The sequence below is a fragment of the Macrobrachium nipponense genome, chromosome 12 (genome assembly GCF_015104395.2).
Source record: "Macrobrachium nipponense isolate FS-2020 chromosome 12, ASM1510439v2, whole genome shotgun sequence".
In the NCBI taxonomy this organism is placed as follows: domain Eukaryota; kingdom Metazoa; phylum Arthropoda; class Malacostraca; order Decapoda; family Palaemonidae; genus Macrobrachium; species Macrobrachium nipponense.
Genome location: NC_087205.1, coordinates 57,992,419 through 58,015,690, shown reverse-complemented (window position 1 = coordinate 58,015,690; position 23,272 = coordinate 57,992,419). Strand labels below are relative to the sequence as shown.

The 23,272-nt window shown below is 39.9% G+C and overlaps 1 protein-coding gene across 1 annotated transcript in view; it reads left to right on the top strand.

The window, feature by feature from the left end:
* LOC135224546 (uncharacterized) overlaps positions 1-23,272 on the top strand; it is a 387,606-nt gene that overhangs the window by 276,448 nt on the left and 87,886 nt on the right. The window contains exons 7-8 of the mRNA XM_064263643.1: positions 14,473-14,618; positions 16,699-16,896. Coding sequence (XP_064119713.1) covers positions 14,473-14,618; positions 16,699-16,896 — 344 coding nt within the window. The remainder of the gene's footprint in view (positions 1-14,472; positions 14,619-16,698; positions 16,897-23,272) is intronic.

The window sequence follows — 23,272 nt, the reverse complement described above, 5'->3', positions numbered from 1 at the left end:
ATTATATAGATATATATTATTTATTTTTTTTTTTTTTATTTTTTTCTTATTTTTTTCTATGTATATATATATATATATATATTATATATATATATATATTATATATATATATAGATATATATATATATATATATATATATATATATATATAGATATATATATACATATATATACACATGCTTAAAAAATCACTGTAGATGCACATGACTTCATAAATAAGCGAATACCACAGGAAAATAATAGTCAGAAATCCAAGTGCTTTTGTCTTTACTCAGACATCGTTAATGAAGTACAATTGGAGATGAAGGTCTCAGGTACAAAACAAGATCAAGAATACCAGGTGGTTAATTGTCATCGGTGGGTGTTCAGCTACTGGGCACAGAGCATTGTAACCAAAGGTCTGGGGTGGAGTTGGCTTCAAGGTCCTCCTCCAACCAACACCTTTTACCAAAAACCAACAGCGGAATTGGTAGAGTATACCCAAGAACTTCTTCAAAAGAGGGTAGTATCAAGAGTCAGAAACTTGAAGTTTCAAGGGCGCTTGTTCAGCGTGCCGAAGAAAGACTCGAACAAACTAAGAATAATTCTAGACTTGTCCTGTCTGAACTCATTCATTCACTGCGACAAGTTTCGAATGCTGACCATTTCGCAGGTGCGGACCTTACTTCCCCGTGGGGCTGTCACCACCTCTATAGATCTTACAGATGCCTACTATCATGTCCCAATAGCGAGACACTTCCGCCCATTCCTAGGCTTCAGACTAGGAAAGAAGGCTTACTCCTTCAGAGTAATGCCATTCGGGCTCAACATAGCGCCAAGAATATTTACAAAGTTGGTGGAAATAGTAGTCCAGGAGTTAAGAACTCAGGGAATAATGTTAGTAGCCTATCTGGACGATTGGCTCGTATGGGCCACAAGTATCGAAGAATGTCACAAGGTGACGGTCAAGGTAATTCAGTTTCTGGAACATTTAGGGTTCCAGATAAACAGAACCAAGTCCCGGCTAACGCCGGAGTCACGTTTCCAGTGGCTAGGAATCCAATGGGACTTAAACTCTCATACTCTATCAATACCGCCGTTAAAGAGAAGAGAAATAGCCAAGGCCACAAGACAATTTCTCAAAAACAGACGTCCCGGAGGAACCAGGAAAGAATCCTAGGTTCACTCCAATTTGCATCAGTGACGGACGTTCTACCGAGAGCCAAACTAAAGGATATAAACCGGGTTTGGCGATCGAAGGCAAACCGAAGATCCCGGGACAAGATGGCTCCCATTCCGGCGATCTTACGCAAGAGGCTCCGCCCTTGGACGGAAATCAAGAATCTGTCAAAGACAATTCCCTTGCAATTCCCTCCGCCGGCCCTAGTGGTCCACACAGACGCCTCACTAAGCGGCTGGGGCGGTTACTCACTGTACAAAAAAGTACAGGGAACCTGGTCCCTACCATTCCGCCAGCAACATATCAATGTACTGTAAGCTATGGCAGTGTTTCTTACCCTGAAAAGGCTACGACCAGCCAAGAAGTCTCATATCAAGTTGGTATTGGACAGTGCAGTGGTAGTCCACTGCATAAACGGGTGGCTCCAAATCGAGCCACGTGAACCATGTCATGATAGCCATATTTGCCTTAGCAGACAGGAACAGATGGCACCTGTCAGCCACTCAACTAGCGGGAGTGAGGAACTTGGTGGAGGATGCCCTGTCACGATCCGTCCCGCTAGAGTCGGAGTGGACGTTGGACAAGGAGTCATTCAGATGGATCTGTCAACAGGTACCAGGGCTTCAGGTGGATCTCTTTGCCACTGAGTCAAACCACAGACTTCCTTGTTATGTGGCCCCCAACCTGGACCCTCTGGCTTACGCCACGGACGCTATGGCTATAGATTGGAATGTATGGAAAAGAATTTACCTATTTCCTCCAGTGAATCTACTCCTGAAAGTCCTGAACAAGCTCAGGACGTTCAAGGGTCACATTGCACTGGTAGCCCCCAATTGGCCCAAGAGCAGTTGGTTTCCTGTACTACTGGAATTAGGACTCCGGCCTCAACGGATTCCCAATCCCAAACTGACGTAGTTGGTACAAACACGGACTGTGTCCGCTTCCTCAGGAATTCAGAAAGCCCCAACTTATTGGACTTCATGAAGTTTGCGGCTCAGAAAGATGCCAACATCGATCCTCAGAACATCCAGTTCTTAGTATCTGACAAACGGGAATCGACCTTGCGTCAATATGACTCAGCAGTTCAAAAACTGGCTATATTTTTAAAGGGCTCAAATGCCCAAACCATGACCACGAATCTGGCCATAACCTTTTTCAGAACCTTGTTCGAAAAAGTTTAAGCAGCAAGTACAATTACTACTACCAAATCGGCACTTAAGAAGATCTTCCAATTTGGATTCAATAAAGATCTAACAGATTCGTACTTTTCATCCATTCCAAGGGCTTGTGCTAGACTTAGACCAACTGAGAGACCCAGGACGGTCTCATGGTTTTTAAATGATGTCCTTAAATTGGCTTCTGACACTAATAATGACTCATGTGATTATATAACCCTTGTAAGGAAAACGTTATTCCTAATAAGTTTAGCCTCAGGAGCCAGAATTTTTGAACTGTCGGCCCTATCTAGGGAACCAGATCATATCGAGTTTCTCCCTTCAGGAGAATTACTACTCTCACCAGATCGTCAATTTCTAGCTAAGAATGAGGACCCACAAGATAGATGGGCCCCATGGAAGATTGTCCCACTTCCCCAGGACCCATCCTTATGACCAGTTAATTCCCCAAGAGCATATTTAAGTAGGACTGCCCTGATATCTTCAGGTCCTTTGTTCATTGGGGAAAAAGGTGGTACTATTTCCCTAAAAGGAATTAGGCAACAAATTTTGTACTTTATAAAGCAAGCTAACCCGGAATCTTTTCCACGGGCACATGATGTTAGAGCAGTAGCCACCTCAATTAATTATTTTCAACATATGTATTTTGATGATCTCAAGAAGTACACAGGCTGGAAACCTCTGACAGTATTTAAACGCCACTATTTGAAGTCTTTAGAGGCCCTTAAATTCCCAGCAGTGGCAGCCGGAACCACAGTTTCCCCTGACACTGCGTAAAACAGTAATAAGTAGTTATGTAGCCTGTCTCTCTTACATCTCTCTCTCTCCTACCTGCCTCGCTAGCATTCTTGCCGTAGCTCGGTCGTTACTGGGTTTTATACTTTACCTTGGATGGCACTTTCTATGTATATTGATGATTTGTACTGTATATATTTGTCTCTGGGTCTAATTTCCCTATGTGGTAATTTTGTTGACTGGTGTGTGTTAATTGAGCCATTGTGGGTTATCTAACCCGGTAGTGTAGATAAGCTTAATTTTAAGGATCATTGAAACTTTCATTTGTTTGATATCTTCTTGTTTGTTGTAGAATTTAATTACCTAGATTATAGTATTTACTTCTAATTGAGTTTTAATTTACCTATATTTATTGGTTATCTGCACTATCTGTCCAAGCTGGTGGGGCCAATTCTCTGGCACTATTTCATGGAGCGACACAGGCTGAGCCCAGAAAAGGGATTTTGACGGAGGAAAAATCTATTTCTGGCCATTGACCTGTGTCGCCGAGTGAAATCCCACCCCACTTTTTCTTCCACACCCTATTTGGCCCAAGCTTGGGTGCTATCTACAGGAATGAAAACAAAGGCGCTAGTTGTAGTGGTAGCGGGGCCTTAGATCGGCTCCTCTGTAGACTAGGGATATTGAGGAAGGAAGAGACTAAATGGCAAGGGACCTCTGGTAGTGGTTTCCACTCGCCCCAGATACCATACCAACACCTTTAAATAAAGGTGAGTGAGCCAGTATACTCTGGCACTATCATTTTAACTTTTTCTCTGGTATTTGTAGCAATACTTTTACCTTAGAAATGAATGCTAAAGGAAACATTTCACTGGGCGACACAGGTCATTGCCCAGAAATAGATTTTTCCTCCGTCAAAATCCCTTTTAACAGATTCGTACTTCTCGTCTATCCCTTGGGCATGTGCTTGTCTGAGACCGGAAGACCTTCCTCACACGGTCTCCTGGTTTTTAAACGATGTACTCAAGTTGGCTTTAGATACTGATAATTAATCTTGCTCATATCTAACCCTTCTCAGGAAAAACATTATTTTTAATGAGTCTGGCCTCGGGCGCCAGAATATCTGAACTGTCGGCTCTCTCTAGAGAACCAAATCATATTGATTTCCTCCTTTCAGGAGAAGTTCTGCTCTCCCCAGACCGGAAATTCCTAGCAAAGAATGAAGACCCACAAAACAGGTGGTCTCCATGGAAGATTGTACCTCTTCCACAGGACCCATCATTGTGTCCTATCGTTACATTAAAATCTTATCTGGGCAGAACTTCTGAAAGGGCTTCAGGTCCTCTTTATTAGAGAAAAAGGCGGAACCATTTCCTTGAAAGGAATCAGACAACAAATTCTTTATTTTATTAAACAAGCCAATCCGGATTCAGTCCCTCATTCCATGATATCCGGGCAGTGGCTACCTCAGTTAATTATTTTCATAATATGAACTTGAGAATCTTAAAAAATATACGGGTTGGAAATCCCCGACAGTATTTAAACGCCACTATCTGAAGAATTTAGAGGCTGCAGGGAGCATTGTCTCCCCTGATATGGCCTAGTTTTGTAACTCTATTTTTGTATTCAATTATTTTGCTATTAATTTTTCTTTTGGTACTCACTCTAACCTACCTGCCTCGCTTGTAATCCCTGCCCGTCTGCTTTATGTTCCAGTCTGGATTGCTCATCAACCCACTCCTGGACATGTACATAGTTCATAATTGTTTGTTTTTTGTATTCCTTACCTGTTGTTTTTCCCAGGATAGTATGGATTTGGTCATATTTGATACCTTTTTTACCATTTGTAACTTGCTATTCTTACATTGGTTATTAAAACATAATTTTAAGAAAATTTTTATCTTTCCATATGTATCTATAAAATTTTGTGATTTACCAAGCTTGTATGGCCAATTCTCTGATACTATTTCACCGGCCGACACAGGTCAAACCCAGAAAAGGAATTTTGATGAAGGAAAAATCTATTTCTGAGGGAAGACCTGTGTCGCCCGGTGAACCCATCCCTCTTCTCCTGGTCCCCCACCCTTTAGCTGGCCCAAGCTTGGGTGCGTAATTCAGGAATGAGCTTTCGGGCAGAAGTTGTAGTAGTAGCGAGAGGAAGGTAGACGTAACGGCATCTATCTAGAGAGGGGTTTTGAGAGCAGACTTCTAATTGGCAGAGTATCTGTGGTAGTGACTTCCACTCGCCCTTGTGCTATACTGACACCCTTTATGGGTGAGCGAGCTGGAGGTAGTAACTTCAGCATTCCATTTAGCTTTTTCTCTGGTATATTTAGCATCTATTTATACCCAGAAATGTGTGCTACAGGAACATTTCACCGGGCGACACAGGTCTTCCCCCAGAAATAGATTTTTCCTTTGTCAAAATCCCTTTTTTTGTCACCCCTGGGAAATAAGAATTTTGTCAGTTGCTTACTCTAAGCATTTCATATATGTAACTTACCAGGTAAACACATAGCTAATCATTCCCAATCACACGGCAGCTAAAAATTTGAAATACGCATGGTAGTGCTATCATCTCATGTAGATGAATACCCTGCCTTCTATCAGGGAGTGAAAGAATCAATACAACTGAGAAATCTGACTTCATTCTTGCCACCTTTTGGTGTAACATCGAAGTTCTGCAGCAGGTTTGGTTTGAATCACGCATCGCTTTTTCAGGAATATTATTCCAGGATTTGGTGATGTGTAATGAGTTGCTTGGTAGCCTACAGCTTAGCCCAGACTTTTTGTTTTGATTTGTGACAATTAACAATGTCTGACTCTAGTTCCTCCAGCATTAGATATTGTAGGGAGGGTTTTAAGACCCACTTGACCAAAGCAATTTATGACCCCCATACTATTTGTTCTAACTGTTGAGGACAAGTATTTTCAAAGGAGCTGACGTGTGATAAATGTAAGGATTGGTATATAAAGCAGTGGAAGGGTTTAAAGTCTCATTTAGAAAAGCTGGATAGAGACAGGAAAAGGAGGAGGTTTCTAGTACCAAGATTAGAGCAGTAGTCTAGAACTTGCTCTTAAGCTGATTGTAGATGTTTGAGCAATTCCTTCTTCCCCTGCTCTAGCCTTACCAGCCATCCTCAGTCCTCCTAATATTGTTGATATTGCACCATCACACTGTGCCTATCACCCATGCTTCCAAACCAAATACCATTGCACCATCACTCTGTGCCTATCATCCATGCTTCCAAACCAAATACCATTGCCAGCCTGGAGTGTAAGTTTGAATGTAGATTGGACCTTGCAGTTAATACTGTTACCAAATTAGGTATGTCCTTAAAACTGTTGATGGACAGTGTGAATACAGGCAGTCCCCGGGTTACGACGGGGGTTCCGTTCTTAAGACGCGTCGTAACCCGAAAATCGTCGTAAGCCGGAACGACGTTCTTGAAAACATGTCCACAGGGAAAATTTCACTAATTTGCAATTTTTCTTAGGGCCGTATCTCTAAAATTATCACTAATTTACTTTTTTCATGTGCACCACTGTGTATTCACAAATTACTGTATATTTTCATTAAAATACAAGAGAGGAGAGAAGAGAGATAGACGAGGAGAGGAGAGAGACGAGAGAGAGACGAGAGAGAGAGAGGAATGAGGGAGAGAGAGAGAGTGATTAGATAGAGAAAGAGAGAGAGAGAGAAATAACTCCTTACGGTTTCAATAGATTGAAATGAACGTCTGTAGGCAACTTTTCCCCCTCCCATAAATACATATATTTCTCCAGAGAAGAGAGAAAGAGAGGACTGTGCAATTATGTTTGTCTGTCTATCAATTCTTTTGCTGAGAACAAGAGAGATAAAAGGAAGAAATAGAAACACCTTGTGGAGAGAGAGAGAGAGAGAGAGAGAGAGAGAGAGAGAGAGAGAGAGAGAGAGAGAGAGAGAGAGAGAGAGAGTTGTCCTTACAGTATTTAAAAGAGAGAAATGGAATGATTATTGTATTTAAAATACTCAGATATGAATTTTGTACTTACAGTTAATAGTATTATTATTGGAAAATATTAATGATAAACTTATTACATACATGTCCATGAAAATGATCTCATCTCAGTGAGAGAGAGAGAGAGAGAGAGAGAGAGAGAGAGATTACATAAAACCATTAAATTCGTTGACCATTGTATGGCATTGTTAAGCTCCGAGTGTCACTGGAGTTGAGGTAGGGAAATTGATACAGAAAAAGACAAAGGGAAGAATTTTCTTTTGAAATTAGTTATCGTATTACTGATTACCTACCTCTATTATTATTATTATTATTTGAAAATATAATAAACACGTGCATCTACCATAAAAATTCTCTCATCTCGGTAAGAAAGAGGAATTATCCTTACAAGTGAAATGGAAAGGTCATTTTCATCTCTTTAAAATGCGACCATTATGAATTTTGTAATTAAAGTTTTTTATTATTATTATTATTATTATTATTATTATTATTATTATTATTATTATTATTATTATTATTAAATACTAACTGAAATTATCAATAAACATTTTACATACTAGTACCATAGAAATTCTTTCATCTCTGTAAAAGAGAGAGAGAGAGTGTTTATCTCTCTCTATTCTCTCAAAAAATACTTATAACGCTTCCAGCGAAAGAGAGGGAGGGAGTTACCACTATGACACATTATTATCTTGTGTGGCAAAAAGAGAGAGAGAGAGAGAGAGAGAGAGAGAGAGAGAGAGAGAGAGAGAGAGAGAGAGTTGAGTTAACCTTAATTAAAAGTGACATGGATAGATTAGTACGTATTGTATTTCTTTAAAATACTATCACATATGAATTTTGTAATTCAGTTATTATTATTCTTATTATTATTGTTGTATTATTATTATTATTATTATTATTATTATTATTATTATTATTATTTGAAAGTATTAAAAACAAATAGTACAAGTACATAAAAAATCTTGAGTCTCAGTATTTGAGAGAGAGAGAGAGAGAGAGATGAGAGAGAGAGAGAGAGAGAGAGAGAGAGAGGGGGGAAATTTCAGGACCACGTGATTGCAACACTGCAGCTCTTCCCCCTCCTGGCTGTCACAGAACTTGATATATCTGACAGTTTTAGTACCTGGATCTCGAGAAAAGGTTACTGAGAGAAGACTGGGATTTCCTTCATTCTTCCATAATTTTTGAATTATAAGCTAAAATCTTACTAATTCACTATGGTATTTTCTTTAATGAATTGATATTATTGCTGTATAAATTAATATTAATATTTGAAAATAGTAAATCATTTATTTATCATACAAAAAAACATACATCTTTGTAGTAGAGAGAGCGAGAGACGAGCAGAGAGGAGAAGGTGAGAGCGAGGAGAGGAGAGATAGAAGGAGGAGAGGAGAGAAGAGAGAGAGAGAATGAATTATTATTTGTATTATGTGATATCATTTCAACTTATTAAACTTACTAATACAGTATTAATCAAAATTAATATTTGAAAATTAGTAAATAATTTTTGTATTATAAAAATGTATTTAGTCATGAAAATAAACATCAAAATACACTAATTAATGATTATTTTCGTCGGAAAATACAAAGAGAGAGAGAGAGAGAGAGAGAGAGAGAGAGAGAGATGAGGAGAGACGAGAGAGAGAGAGAGAGAGAGAAACTGTGCTAAACTATAAAGGATTCTTATCATGGTATGCGTTTTTTGAAAGCGTCGTAAACTCGGAGCGTCGGAAGCGTCAGCGTCGTAACCCAGGGCGGATTTTTCAATGAATATTTAAGAAAAAGCGTCGTAACCTCAGAACGTCGTAAGCCGGACCCGTCGTAACCCGGGGACCGCCAGCGCCAGTGGAGGGGTTGGCTGACCATCTCCTCGACGCTCCTAGATGAAGTTTACCGCCATACTCCCCTGACAGCTCAGATGCTGGGAGGAGACATACTGGAGGTCCAAAGGAGGTCAAGGGGGTTTGCCTACAGGTGGTCACTCCCTCAGTAAAACATGGAGCTAATGACTCACATAGTGAAAGACCCTCAGACTGCCGTTGGAAGGGCATCTCTGTTAGTGTCCACAGTTGTCTTTGGACTCAGAGAGTCCCGACATAAGGTGTTCAAGGTGTCTTTGTGGTGTGTTGCGTCCCCTGAAAAGACTTAGTGACAACGAGCCATCTCATATTCCAACAAAATAAACGAGAGATCCCTCTCTCAGTTCTCAACCAGGTTGCAGTACTTGGTGCAGCCAGGATTACTTTTTTGCCAGAGAGCCTTATTTGGTGACCAGGCATCCATCAAACAAGAAACGCTCCTCACCATTGTCTCGGCGCCCACATGAGTGCCCAATGTATTCTCCTGAGCAACATATGACGGTCACAGCCTTTGAGTGCCATTTGCTGACTCCTGACTGCCCACGGACTGACTTTGCGCACTGAGCACCAGTTGCCAACTGACAAGTGCCCGGTGCTAACTTTGTGCCCATCCAGATTTAGTTCACCTGCGCCCATAACTGAAGACTCGTCATCGCTCAAATTAAACAGCAGTTGGCGGACGTGTCTTTTTTAGAGGAGGATGAATTAGTTCAAGAATCAACTCCTTCATCGTACGCCTCTCTTTTAAGATAATTTGTGGCAACATTTCCATCACATTTTTAACCAGCCGTGCCAATTTTGCCAGCCTCTACCTTGCAAATACGGAACCAAGTGGACTCCAGCTATAGGCCTCCCAGAGTGGTCCTGTCCTCCTTTTCAAAGAAAGTTCTGCAGGAAGTTGAGGATTGGCTTGCAGTGAAAAAGGAGCAAGCGAAGGCTACTTTCACCCTATCTCTGTCAAGAATTACAGCTAGAAGATACATGTCTTATTCTACTAGAGAAGCCCCTTCCCTAGGAGGGGCTGCTTCATCCCTAGGGGGACTTCTTGGGCCTGATTGACACCCAGTGCAGCACTCAGCCTTCTCATCTACTAAAATTATGTTTGCTTCCAAGGAATTAGACCTCCTAGTGAAGGGTATATTTCAAATCTGAAGCCTTCAGTTTCTTTGATTGGATAATTGGTATTCTTGCCAAGAAGATTTGGGTTACTCTGATAGTTTGGTGACGGACTTCTCTGCCGACTAGCTGGACTTACTTTCATATGCCGATAAAGCCTTAAGAGATAGCTCCTCACAACATGCGGCGCTTTTTTCCCTGGTAGTGTTAAAGAATAGGGAATTGTAGTGCTCTTTCACCACTAAGGGAGTGATGTTGACACAGAAGTTACCCTTTTCTACATGCAGCAGTTAAGAAATAGCTTAAGACTTACAGAAGAAATCTACTCAAGACCTACTGGCTCATTTGTTCAAGCACCCCAAGGAGCCCTCGTCCTTGGGGTTGAAATCCATTTTTCTGCTGCAACAACAGCCTTTTCATGAAGGTAGACAAAGTTTTCGTTCTAAACTTTCAAGAGTGCGATTCACAGTATGATCATCCAAGAAGACTTCTGCCAGCAACCATCAAGAAAATGATGTATCTGTCCTTCACAAACCTTTGGGAGCAAGGCTACATACTCCTCATCTGGGTAAAGTGGAGTGTCAGAGGCGCAGAATCATGGACAGTCAAGATCCTGAAGGAGGGATACTTGATCCCTTTCAAGGTGTATCCCCCACTCATGTCCACACCGATTGCATTGATGACCTACTCAAGAAACTCTGAAAGATTTGCACTTCTGTTGGAGGAAGTGTTGTCCCTCTTGCAGAAGAGACCTATAGAGGAGGTGGAAGACTACACAACAAAAGGATCCTGCAACTGCCTTTTTGCAGTCCCTATGTCATCCAGGAGTTGGAGACCTGTCCTTGACGTCAGTGCTCTGAACTTCTTCATCCAGGAAATGAAGTTCAAAATGGAGACGAGTCACTCGGTGCTTTCATTTATTCAGCAGGGCGATTGAATGATCACTCTGCAGACAGGATGCATATTACCATGTCCCTGTCCATCAGGACTCGGGGAAAATACAGGCAGTCCCCAGTTATCAATGATCCGGTTAGTGCCATAAAATAGGCACTTTAAGGTGCCATAACAGGAAGAGTTCCAGTTATCAGCATCAAAAGGCACCAATAATAGAGTAATAGCGCCATAAGTGCCATTATGGTGCCATAAATTGTCATGCTTTGTCATGCTTTAGTTAATGGCATCTTTTTGTTTATCGGCCTCTCTCTCTCTCTCTCTCTCTCTCTCTCTCTCTCTCTCTCTCTCTCTCTCTCTCTCTCTCTCTCTCTCAGAATAGAGCCCCCACAGATAACCTGGGACTGCATGTACCTCAGATTTGTCTTTGAGGACAGTCTTACAGTTTCAAGCAGTGTTTGTCCTCTCCAAAGCTATGCAAGTATTAATTGGGTACTATCTCCTCTCGTGAGGTGGGTGCACCTTCTAGACATCAATGTATGCTTATTACCTAGACGACTGGTTTCTCCATTTATCATCACAGGAACAGTGTGTGAAGGGTCTTCACAGAACACTTCTCACCCAGGATCTAGGACTATTAACAAACAGAAGTCACAACTGATCCTGATCCAGGAGATTTGCTATTTAGGAATGAGCATAAACTCTGTTTTTGGGCTTTTCTGCAAACCAAGAGAATAGAATCCTGTCTACAAACAGTATACGACCTTCTTTCACTCCTGTCTTGTACAGCTAATTGTTGGATGAGCCTTTTGGGAACTCCCATCCATCGAGCAGTTCATGAAGTTTGGGAAACTGAATATGAGACCTCTGCAGTTCTTCCTAAAGGCAAGTTGGGACAGGAAGAAACAACCAGTCTCTGTGATGTTCTCCGTAACAAAAGAAATAAAATTGGACTGCAGTAGTGGATATCTGAAGACAGACTCTTGGAGGGAAAGTCACTGCGCTTTGTGAGCCCAGACCTAATTTTCTTTGCATAAAGAAGCAAGGCAGAACCCACTCCTCTCTCTGTGAAGCCACATAGGAACTTCATACTTTGTCAAACAAGAATTGGGTGGGGTTAGTCACCTGCTTCATTCAAGGGAAAATGAATGTCCTAGTGGACAAGCTAAGTCGTCAGACAAATCCTTCTGATGGAGTGGACCCTGAACACCAGAGGATGCAATAGTCTATGGAAATTGTGGGGGCAGGCTAATTGTGGATTTGTTTACCACATCAGTGCCTTCTTAAGTTTTGTTACCTGGTTCTGGACCCTCAAGCATGGGTGACGGATGCAATGCTTGTAGATTGGTCAAACCTGAATCTTTATTCCTTCCCTCCGTTCAGCATGGTAAGAAAGGTCATCAACAAATTTCAATCCCATCCCAATGTGAAGGTGACCCTAATAGCTCCATTTTAGCCATGCCAGGAATGGTTCTTGGACCTTCTGAAACTTCTAGTGGATTTTTCAAGACTACTACTGCAAGGTCCATGTCTACTCAAACAGCCCCACCTGTTGAAATTGTATCAAGGACTATCCGGTCTGACTCTGACAGGCTTCAGACTGTCCAGAAACTCGTCAGAGCAGAGGGATTTTTAAGATATAGATGTCGGTCTTCTTGACAAGTATACCAATCCAAGTGGGCTTACTTCCATCGATGATGTAGCAGGCGTAACATCTCATCAACTAAAACCTCTATGTGCATACGTAGCCCAAAAAGCGAACTTTCTCCTGTTCCTGAGGACTGCCAAGGGGGGCTCTTCATCCACCATGAAAGGCTATAGAGCAATATTGGGATCTGTGTTTAAGCATAGAGGCCTAGGTTTGACTTCTAACTAAGATGTGAGTGACCTCATGAAGTCTTTAGAAACTTCCAAGTAATCAAGAGCTGATTCTATGTGTTGGAACTTGGACATAGTCCTAAAGTGGTTAACAAGCCCACCTTTTGAGCCTCTCCATTCCACTACTTTTAAAAACTTGACAAAGAAAATTCTCTTCCTTGTAGCTTTAGCCACTGCCAAACGAGTGAGTGAGCTACAAGCTATAGACAAGTGAAGTGGCTTTGCACATGAAGATGCAGTATGTACCTTTATGCCAAGTGTCCTGTTAAAAAATGAGACACTATCCAACCCTTGGGCGCACTTGTTTACCATTAAAAACCTTATGGACATCCTTGGTCTGGAAGAGGAGGAAAGGGGCCTTTGTCCCGTCAGGGCCCTAAGATATTATGTAGACAGAACCAAGAGCATCAGAGGCCCAGCTAGTAATCTCTGGTACTCTGTTAAAAATCCCTCTCAGCCTTTACCAAAAAATGCATTATCACATTTTCTAAGCCTTATTTCAGAGGCCCACTCACAGATCCAAGAAGATGTACTGCCTACTGTTGAGGTGATGGCACACTAGATCAGAGCAGTTGCCATCTCGTATGCATTCGGGCATAATATGTCACTATCAGTGATCCTTCAGTCAACTTACTGGAAGTGTCATTCCATTTTTGCGACTCACTATTTGAAAGAAATAGACAGTTTTTGAGAATTGTAGTATCTTGGGTCTGTTATTCGTAATTGGCATGGTATTAGGGGAAGGACCATAGGAAGCATTTCTTCCTTGTACTATTTGTCTTGACATTAGGGTGTTGAGTTTTTTGGGAAGCCTGCTGGGTACTTGGTACCTGAGCACCCACCAGTCTTTACTTATAGGGTTCTGTACAGAAGCTCTGCTGGCAATAGAGTTAAGGTGATACCTGTACAGAAGCTCTGAAGGGATTCACAGATTTATAGAATCTCTTAAAGTTTTGTCTTCTTTTATTATATTTTTAAACTGAAAAGTGCTGTTTCATATACATGTAGATAGCCTCATAGGAAATGGTTTGAATATTACAGTCACTCTTAGGAAATGGTTTGAATATTCTAGTCACCTAATATAAATAGGCTGCAAGAACTTGACAATGAAAAAGTTAGATATGCCATTGCAGAAAAGCTCTTAAGCTCCATAATGTCCTTTATTCTTGATCAAGCTCTGAAGAATAAGTGATCCTTGATATGTACAAATTTAACTTGTAAAAAATTTGCATTAAGTGTACAGTACTACTAAAATAAAATAAGAAATAAACAGATGAAATCAAAGGTGGAAATTCCCTCGTCTAACCTTGTACCACCCAAATTGAAAAGGGTTAACATTGTGGTTGGCATGACTAGGGAAAAAGTTTCATGTTTGTTACTCAAGAAATAACTTTTTTCCTCATTGTATTTGCTGCTCAACGATTTTTACTCGCAGTATGTTCGTCATTGCCACTCTTTATGAATTTTATACCAAATAAGTATACGTAATATCATTTTAAGACGAATTTGTGTTGTTTTTCCCCTCCCTAGATGTTTTGTCTTCATATTATTACATGCATGATAGGTTTATTGTGATGTAAGAAACTAGAATAGACTACAGAGTTAAAAAATGCTTGAAAATTATATTTTTTCTTAACATCTATACTTCGCAGGGACAGGAAATCGTCGTGAGGTATTAACCCCAAGTCGTGTTTTAGACGAAGCATACATTACTGATATTGCGTGTGGGGCTGACTTTACCCTTGCTCTTGAATCTCAGGGACAACTGTGGGGTTGGGGTTCTAATTATTACTCTCAGGTGAGTAAGTGGTGATGTATCATTTCCTGTACGTACTGCATGTTTACCAAATGCATTATTTATGATTGCTTTTTATATTTTCATGTTATTACATTTAGCTATCATCATACTTCTTCCATGTCTACTACTTAGCTTGCTCTTCATCACGTCCAAAACATTTTGATCTTTGAGATCTTAGTCTATTTTCCAGCCACTGGACATCGTATCCCTCTGTCACTTCCTTATTTAATATAAACTTCTTACTGCACTCTAGCTGTGGATCACAGCTCTGCATTGTGATGCTTACTTTAGTATCATAGTCCTTGATACTTCATTGATACAATATAGTATACAGTATTAGGTTGTTTACTTTTTGGGTCTGGCTTTGCACTGAAAGGGTAGCCTCTGGATAGATTTAGAGGTTGTTTACCACACATTCAAGGCCATGAGAATTTGGAGGAATCCTGATATCTTCTGGATGAGCAAGACCTGAAGCAAAGGCAAGATGAACGTCTGGAAGGCCTTGTACTAACTGGACTTCTAGAGAGATGGATGTGGGCATGAACTAAAAGAACATCTTGCATAGCTGAACTAGAAGGAGAATCCACCACTTGGGATTTCTTAATCGGAGCCTTGCCATCTTTCCTCTGAACTTGCATAAGACAAATGGGAGACTAAGGAACTACCGTAGAGTTCTTCTTAGGATGAGATACTTGAAGGTGGGAGGCTGACAGATAAAAGACATCATCCAAGGGAACACATACATGTGCAGGAGAGTCACGCCCGTGGCCCAAGGCGCAAGAGTCATAGCTGTGGACCACGGTGGAAGAGTCACAGCTGTGGTCTGAAGGTGAATAAGAAGAGAAGGTCTATCATTTTTTGGAGATTGGATCAGTAACGAAGTTCTAATCACCAGAAACAAATTCCTCTGATTCGACTTTGGCAGAGCAGCGAATTGAACACGGGACTACTGAATCAGTAGGCAAGCACATAAACCACTCATCCAATGAGGAATTTAGAAGGATATCTATGCTATCACTTCTTAAGAACATGGACGTACTTCTTTCGAAACACAGAGTCGACTAAGTCCAACATGGCTTGAACGAGGGAGAAAAAAGATGGTGCTGCCTCCGCCCTCCTAGGTGGGTAAACATTCCCCCCAAGAAAGACGGTGCAGCATGAGGCATAAAATCTCCTTATCCCCCTCCCAAAACTTCCAAAGATGAATCAATGGGGGAAAAGGAAGGGGACAAGCCTTCAAAGGAAGAACAAGCAACTGGAAGAGGTCTTAGGCAAGGGAGAAGCAGAAGAATGAAGAGACTTAGAAGCATCCATAGAAGGAGGAATTCCTTCCCAAGATGGCGCCTCTGACTTCCTTTTGTGCTGCTTCTTGCTGAATTGCCTCCATTGCTCAGTAGACCCAGAATGACATTCAGAACAAGGGTTAATCAAGTTACAAACACTTGATCTGCACCTACTACAAGTTGAATGGGCTTCGGTATCAAGGGAAGCAGGAAACATGAAGATGGGTAACCTCAGGCACCGGGGCACCGGGACATTTCCTCTGAAGCTTACGAGACATTTTAGCTGGGTTTTGGGATTGTATTATAAAAACCAAAATGCACTCTCTGAAAGGCACTAGAAGAAAAAGTGATACATGACGAGGTTGAAGTTGGGTTGCTGGCATCCCTCTACCTCATCTCTGTGACATGCCAGATGCCACCAATTCCTTGCATAAGCAGTTGTTATTGTTTTTACTGGTTTCCAGCTGGCACCAGAAGGTTTATCCTAAAGTTAAGGCTGCAGATTTGTTAGCTATGAAAAATACCAATTAATTTCAAATTTGTCATTTTTGTCATAACTATAAAAGTACCATATTCTGATGTTAGATTTGATATCTTTATCAGGAACTTGTAGAATTACTTAGATATATTCATCCTTTTATTTTTTATCTTGTTAATTTTTGTGATTAAGTGGTAAAAGAATCTGCTGAAGCAAAGTCAAAGGTGTAGGTTTGTTTAATTATTATAATTTTAAGTAACTGTGGCAGGAAAGCCTAGAATTCTTTTTTGTAAATGAGATGTTACTATTTTTACCTCAGTTGGGGAGAAGTAGCACAGCGGAAGAAGAAAAAGGGCAAGCTGGGCGAGTATTTATGTTACGAACAACAAAGAGGGTGTTGAAAGTCCCCCATAGTGTTCATTCAAATTGTGAGAGTCCAAGAATAATCAGCGGTCTTCCACCCCATCCAAATCCTCCACCACATCATTTCAGCATGTCAGGAAATCAAGATGTAAAGGTAATCTCAGACTTCAGTATAAAACTGTAATTCAGTCCTGTTAATTAACAATTATTTTTATTGCCTAATTAAATGGGTACATTACTTCAAGTGAGGGTGCAGTGCCTTAATACTATACTCCTTGCATTTTAATCCATTTATTAATTTATTAGTTTTTTCATTTTTAATAGGTGGGATCTCCTCTTTATGTATTTCTCTTTACCTCTTCCTACTTCTTCCTAATGAACACAATATTCTTTGGAAGCTTGAATTTCAAGTCAATGGCCTTTGTGGGCTTGTTCCATATGAATAGGTTTCATCTTTGAATAATAATGCAGGTAATAATAATAATACATTTAAACCATTGTAATTTAAGCATCAGCAGCAAACATGAATCAAGAGTTGAGTGTGGAGTAGTCACCTAAATAGACAAATGTCGTGCAAAGTCCATTAAATTCTTCATTTTGTATGCCATGATACATTACTCTTTGAGGCTGTTCCCATTTTAGTGGATTGTTTTACATCATCATGGGAAGCAGAATGGTATTGATTGTTAAAGAGTGGAGCTTTCCAGTATGTTAAATCTATAAAAAAAGTTGCATAGTTTGAGAGGGAGCAAAAACACTATGTACAATTTTGAGAGAGCAGTACATCATCCAGTGACACACCTCCAAAATGGGATGTGCAGGCAGTCCCCGGGTTACGACGTGGGTTCCGTTCTTGAGACGCGTCGTAAGCCGAAAATCGTCATAAGCTGGAACATTGTAAAAAATCCTAAGAAAACCTTACTTTTAATGCTTTAGGTGCATTCAAAACTATGTAAACTGCATTATGCATTTTTGGTGTCATATTTCATCTGCCAGATCAGCGTTTGTAGGTGTTGTAACTGGAACATGCGTCGTAACCCTGGAAATAATTTCTGATGAATATAATTGAAAAGCGTCATAACCTCGGAACGTCGTAAGCCGAGACTGTCCTAACCCGGGGACTGCTTGTAATCCTAGTTCTGCAGACTGAGGTAATCTTGTAAATCTCAAGGCAAGATTTAAAGTCTGATGATATGTTTCTTACTGGAATTTTATATCTTGGGAGGTTAAGGGGACCGTCCGCTATGATGTCTATTTTTTTTATTTATTACGCAAAATAGATAATTTTCTTATATGTTTTAGATATAAATAATACCTTCATCATATAAAAATTTCAAGTCATTTGAGGAAAAACTTTTAGCTTTATTAGCAAAAATTATGATTTAAAAAAAAAATAGGTAGAGATTTCTCCGCTAATATGATATCAGTTGTATTGAAAATCATACCATAAACACTTCTTTATATATGAACAATTCAGTGTGACAGAATTTTGATTTTTTGTTTTTTGGTTTTTTTTTGTTTTTTATGAATTTTTTTTTTTTTGTTTTAAAAGTCCTAGACACTCAAAAAATTCTAAAAAAAAAGAAAGAAAGAAATCAAAATTCTGTCACACAGAATTATGAGATTTTTATTCCTCTTTCCAATTATATCTTTCTCTCCAAAATTGGATAATAAATAACCAAGTAATGGTTACCGACATGCGCATAAGTATGTTTTTGAGTTATGAGCTCCCAAAGATTTGCTATGTAAATTTCGCTTTTTTCTTATAAAAATCAAAACAACATTATTATAATTGCTTTATTTGTACTTTTATTGTTGATTTCTACATCAAGGATCCTGGTCCTACCCCTAAAAGTGGTATTAATACCCTCAGCGTGACACCAGACAATGATGTTGACGGCAAGACACGAGACAATGAGGGCGCTGATAACAATGAATTTTTGTGTTTTTCTTTCAGCACACTCCTTGCCTTCGCTAATTTTGCTAGCCTTAGTTGCTAAGTAGCCTTCTTGATCTTAGGTAACTTTGGCATTGCTATAAGTTCACTAAGAAGTTATAAAAACAATGTAAATAGCTAGTGACCAAACACAAGTGACGAAGTGCATGTAACTTCTTTGACGTCTGTGGCGTAACCGAGTCATTCTCTGAGTCTCGCGGCTCTCACCTATAAATAGCCGCTCTGACCAGCTCTCAATTCACACTACCTTTCATTGCTACCAGATGCATGAGAACCTTGAAAAAAATCTGAAAAAATCCCTGTATATGCAAAAATAAACACGCAAAAACGATTCTGTCAAACTCAGTCATACAGACGACGCAGTTACGATGACGTCATCATTTAAAAACCGCTATATCTTCATTATTTGTAAAAATAATTGGCTGAAACTCCTGGAAAGCATGCACGGGATGTTTCTGCATAGATACAAGTAATAACTCAATTTTTTATTTTTTCAAGTTCACATGTCATCCGCCGTAGCGGACGGTCCCCTTAACCCTTAAACGCCGAATGGATGTATTAAACGTCGAGTCAAAATGTCCCCCGTATGCCGAATGGACGTACCATACGTCGACTCAAAAAAGTTTTTTTTTTTAAATTCGCGGAAAAATACTTATAGGCCTACCAGCCGAAAACTTTTGAATCACGCGCCTTGGGGGATGCTGGGAGTTCACGGATCAAGGCGTTGTTTTGTTTACAATCGTTACGCAGGCGCGCAAGCGCGAATTTCTTTCGTATCGCACTAAAAAGTATCAGTGACACATCTCAAAAATTATTGTGTCACTTTGACATAATTTTTGCACCGTTTAAAATTATCTGTTACATGAAGTATTATATATGAAAATGTGAAATGTGCGCAATTTAATTTAGAATACAACAAAAAAATAGTCATGATTGTAGCTTTTATCAGTTTTGAAATATTTCCATATAAATAACGATAAGTGCAAAAATTTCAACCTTTGGTCAACTTTGACTCTACCGAAATGGTAGAAAAACGCAATTGTAAGCTAAAACGCTTATATTGTTGTAATATTCAACTATTTACCTTAATTTTGCAACAAATTGGAAGTCTCTAGCACAATATTTCGATTTATGGTGAATTTATGAAAAAACTTTTTCCTTACGTCCGCGCGGTAACTCTTCCGAAAAAAATCATACATGTGATTGTGGTAATGTTTGCACCATTTTAAAATTAGCCGTTACATAAAGTTTTATATATGGAAATGTGCGCAATTTCATGCACAATACAACTAAAAACAACTCATGGTTGTAGCTTTTATCAGTTTTGAAATATTTTCATATAAAAAATGATAAGTGACAAATTTTCAACCTTCGGTCAATTTTGACTCTACCGAAATGGTCGAAAAACGCAATTGTAAGCTAAAACTTTTATATTTTAGTAATATTCAATCATTTACCTTCATTTTGCAACAAATTGGAAGTCTATAGCACCATATTTCGATTTATGGTGAATTTATGAAAAAAATAACATTTTCCTTACGTCAGCGTGGTAACTTCCGAAAAAATCATATGTGCGATTGTGGTAATGTTTGCACCATTTTAAATTAGCTGTTACATAAAGTTTTTATATATGAAAATGTGCGCAATTTTATGTAAAATACAACGAAAAATATTTGAAGGTTGTAGCTTTTCTCATTTTCGAAATATTTGCATATAAATCACGATAAATAGAAAAAAAACCACGTTTGGTCAACTTTGACTCTACCGAAATGGTCGAAAAACGCAATTGTAAGCTAATATCCTTACAGTATAGTAATATTCAATCATTTGTCTTCATTTTGCAACAAATTGGAAGTCTCTAGCACAATATTTCGATTTATGGTGAATTTATGAAAAAAACTTTCCTTCCCTCCGTTCACGGATTCTCCGCCATAAATCTCCGAATTGCGTACATCGCATTCTCGGAAAATTTGCTCAGTTTCATATTAGGCATTTCATAGAGTTTTATATATGAAAATGTGCACAATTTCATGTAGAATAAAAGGAAAAATATGTGAAGGTTGTAGCTTTTCTAATTTCCGAAATAATTGCATATGGAAAAAAATTTATAAAAAAAATTTTGACATTTGGTCATTTTTAACTCGTCGGAAATGGTCGAAAACTGCAATTGTAAGCTAAAACTCTTACAGTATCGTAATATTCCATCATTTAACTTCATCTTGAAACAAATTTGAAGTCTATAACAATATTTAGATTTATGGTGAATTTAAAAAAATATATTTTTTTACGTCCGCGCGTTACAAATTCATGCATCATTTTGTGATAATATTTTCTCTGTGTTGCTTTTATCGTTTTACAATGTGCTATATACCAAAAAGATCGCAATTTAGTTTACATTACAATGAGAAAAAAAAGTAACTTGTTACCTTTAACCATTTTGCGCACAGCGCGATTTGAATACAATTATATATGAAATTTCGTTTTTGCGCTATCATATATCGCATTATTTATATATGATAATGATAATTTTTATCATTTCTGATGGGTTGCATACTAAACTTCAGGCAATGACAAAAAAAGGAGCCAAAAATGAACTCTTAATCTTCAAAACTAAGCGCGCTGTGATTTTTTAAAAAAATTATTTTTTCCGCTTCCGCACTCACTCCAAACCGGCCCCGGCATTTTGGGAGAGGTTTTGATTTTTACCGCTTCCGCGTTTAAGGGTTAAGCAAATTGTATGTCCATGCTTAAGTGACCCATATGAAAGGCTAGCCATAGTAATTGTTATAATCCTTTATTCCTAACATGACAAAATTCAGATCCATGGTGAATGATATTAGATACCATTTCTCTTACTAACTAGTCGCAGGTAACAATAATACAGTGGTACTTCGTTTGTCGAATCTTTCTTATTTTGAACTTTTTGTTTTTCGAACAAAATTTTCAAGAAAATTTCTTCGAACAAATGCTCGTACTCCGAACTGACTGTTTTGTACATTCAACTTCCCTGTCAGATATATACCTAGCGATAGACTCCGTCGTCCCCGACAGAAATTCGAATTTCGCGGCACACGCTACAGGTAGGTCAGGTGATCTACCGCCCTGCTGCTGGGTGGCAGGAATAGGAACCATTCCCGTTTTCTAATCAGATTTTCTCTGTCGCCGGTACTGGCAACATCGTTGTTGGTACCTCCTGACTTGTTTTTCATTTTTCATCGCCATCGATCTTCTGGGCTGTATATTTGGTGATGTATTGGATCTTTGGTTTGGCATACGCTTTTGTTAATTTTTATGGATTTTGCTTCGAAGAAGTAATTAGAGTTTTAGGTTAGACTACCGAATGCTTAGGTAGACCCTCACATATTTTGCAAGTAAGGGAAATGTTAATATTCATTCACTAATGCGTGTAAGAAGTGTGTAAAACACTTGATTGAGGAAAAATAAAGACACTAACTTCATAATTAAGGAAGTTAGAAAAGCATTTGGCTAGAAACTTTAGGTACCTGTACCGTCTGGACCAGAGCTTGCTGAGGTGCCTGGAAGGACTGGAACTTCCTAAGCTTCTTTTTCTGCCTGGGGTTGGATCCGGTGGATTCGGGTTTACGTATCGCAACGAGACCCCACCTGACTCTCAAGCTCTGATTAACTTTAGAGGCCTCATACAGAACCTCATTCACGACCTGAGTGGGGAAGAGGTCTGTGTCCCATATGGATGAGGCGATAAGCTTATTAGGTTCGTGGCGGATCGTGGCCTCCGCCAGAACGTGCTTTCTACAATTACGCCTCGCGATGACAAAGTCATAGAAGTCACACTGCATTGTATGCAGAAGCGACTTAGCCATAACCTTAATTAACGGCTCTTGTTCATAAACAAGGGCTGTCATCTCCGCCATTGTCAAGGAGTTGAGGGACCTGCTGAGCCTAGTCCTGGCATCATACTCCGTCTGGAGTAGCGTATCCGAGAGCCTGGGTAGTCTCTTGCTAAACAAAGTTGTGGCACAGTCAGGCTTGAGCTTTCCTACAGTGAAAGTAGGAGCTGCCCCTTCAAAGTAATTTTCTGAGCCGGGATTAGGAGAGAGGTCGGTTCTGTCTCCCGGAGCTGGGGCATAAGCTCATCCTTTAGAGCTGCCTGGTAGGTAGCTTCCACCACTTTCAGAGTGAGCGGAAGTGGCGTACCTTCCACCGTAGTGAAGATGGTGAAGGGGCTCCTAAAGGCAGTGAGGCGAGTATTCTCGCACTCCCACTCAGCTAAGCTCCGTAGCCAGGCTTGCTGTTCCTGTTCCCGGGGGAGAATGACAGTCTCCTTAGGGACCTTGTCTTCTCTCATCATGGCTGCGTCGGTTAAACGAACGTAGCCCATGAATGGTGGTTGCAGGTTCTCGGGGTAGAACTCGAAGTCCTCGAGTCTCCGAGTTCCACAACCCTCAATAGAAAGCATCCCTTCTGAGAAGGGAGCGTGTAGAGCCACCCTCCAAGGGTTGTTGGGCTTAAATGGAGGGAGGTTAGAAGAGTCCGGCATAAGGGAGGGTAAGATCGCTTGACCGGACTGGGGATGCCCTGCCGCCAAAGTATC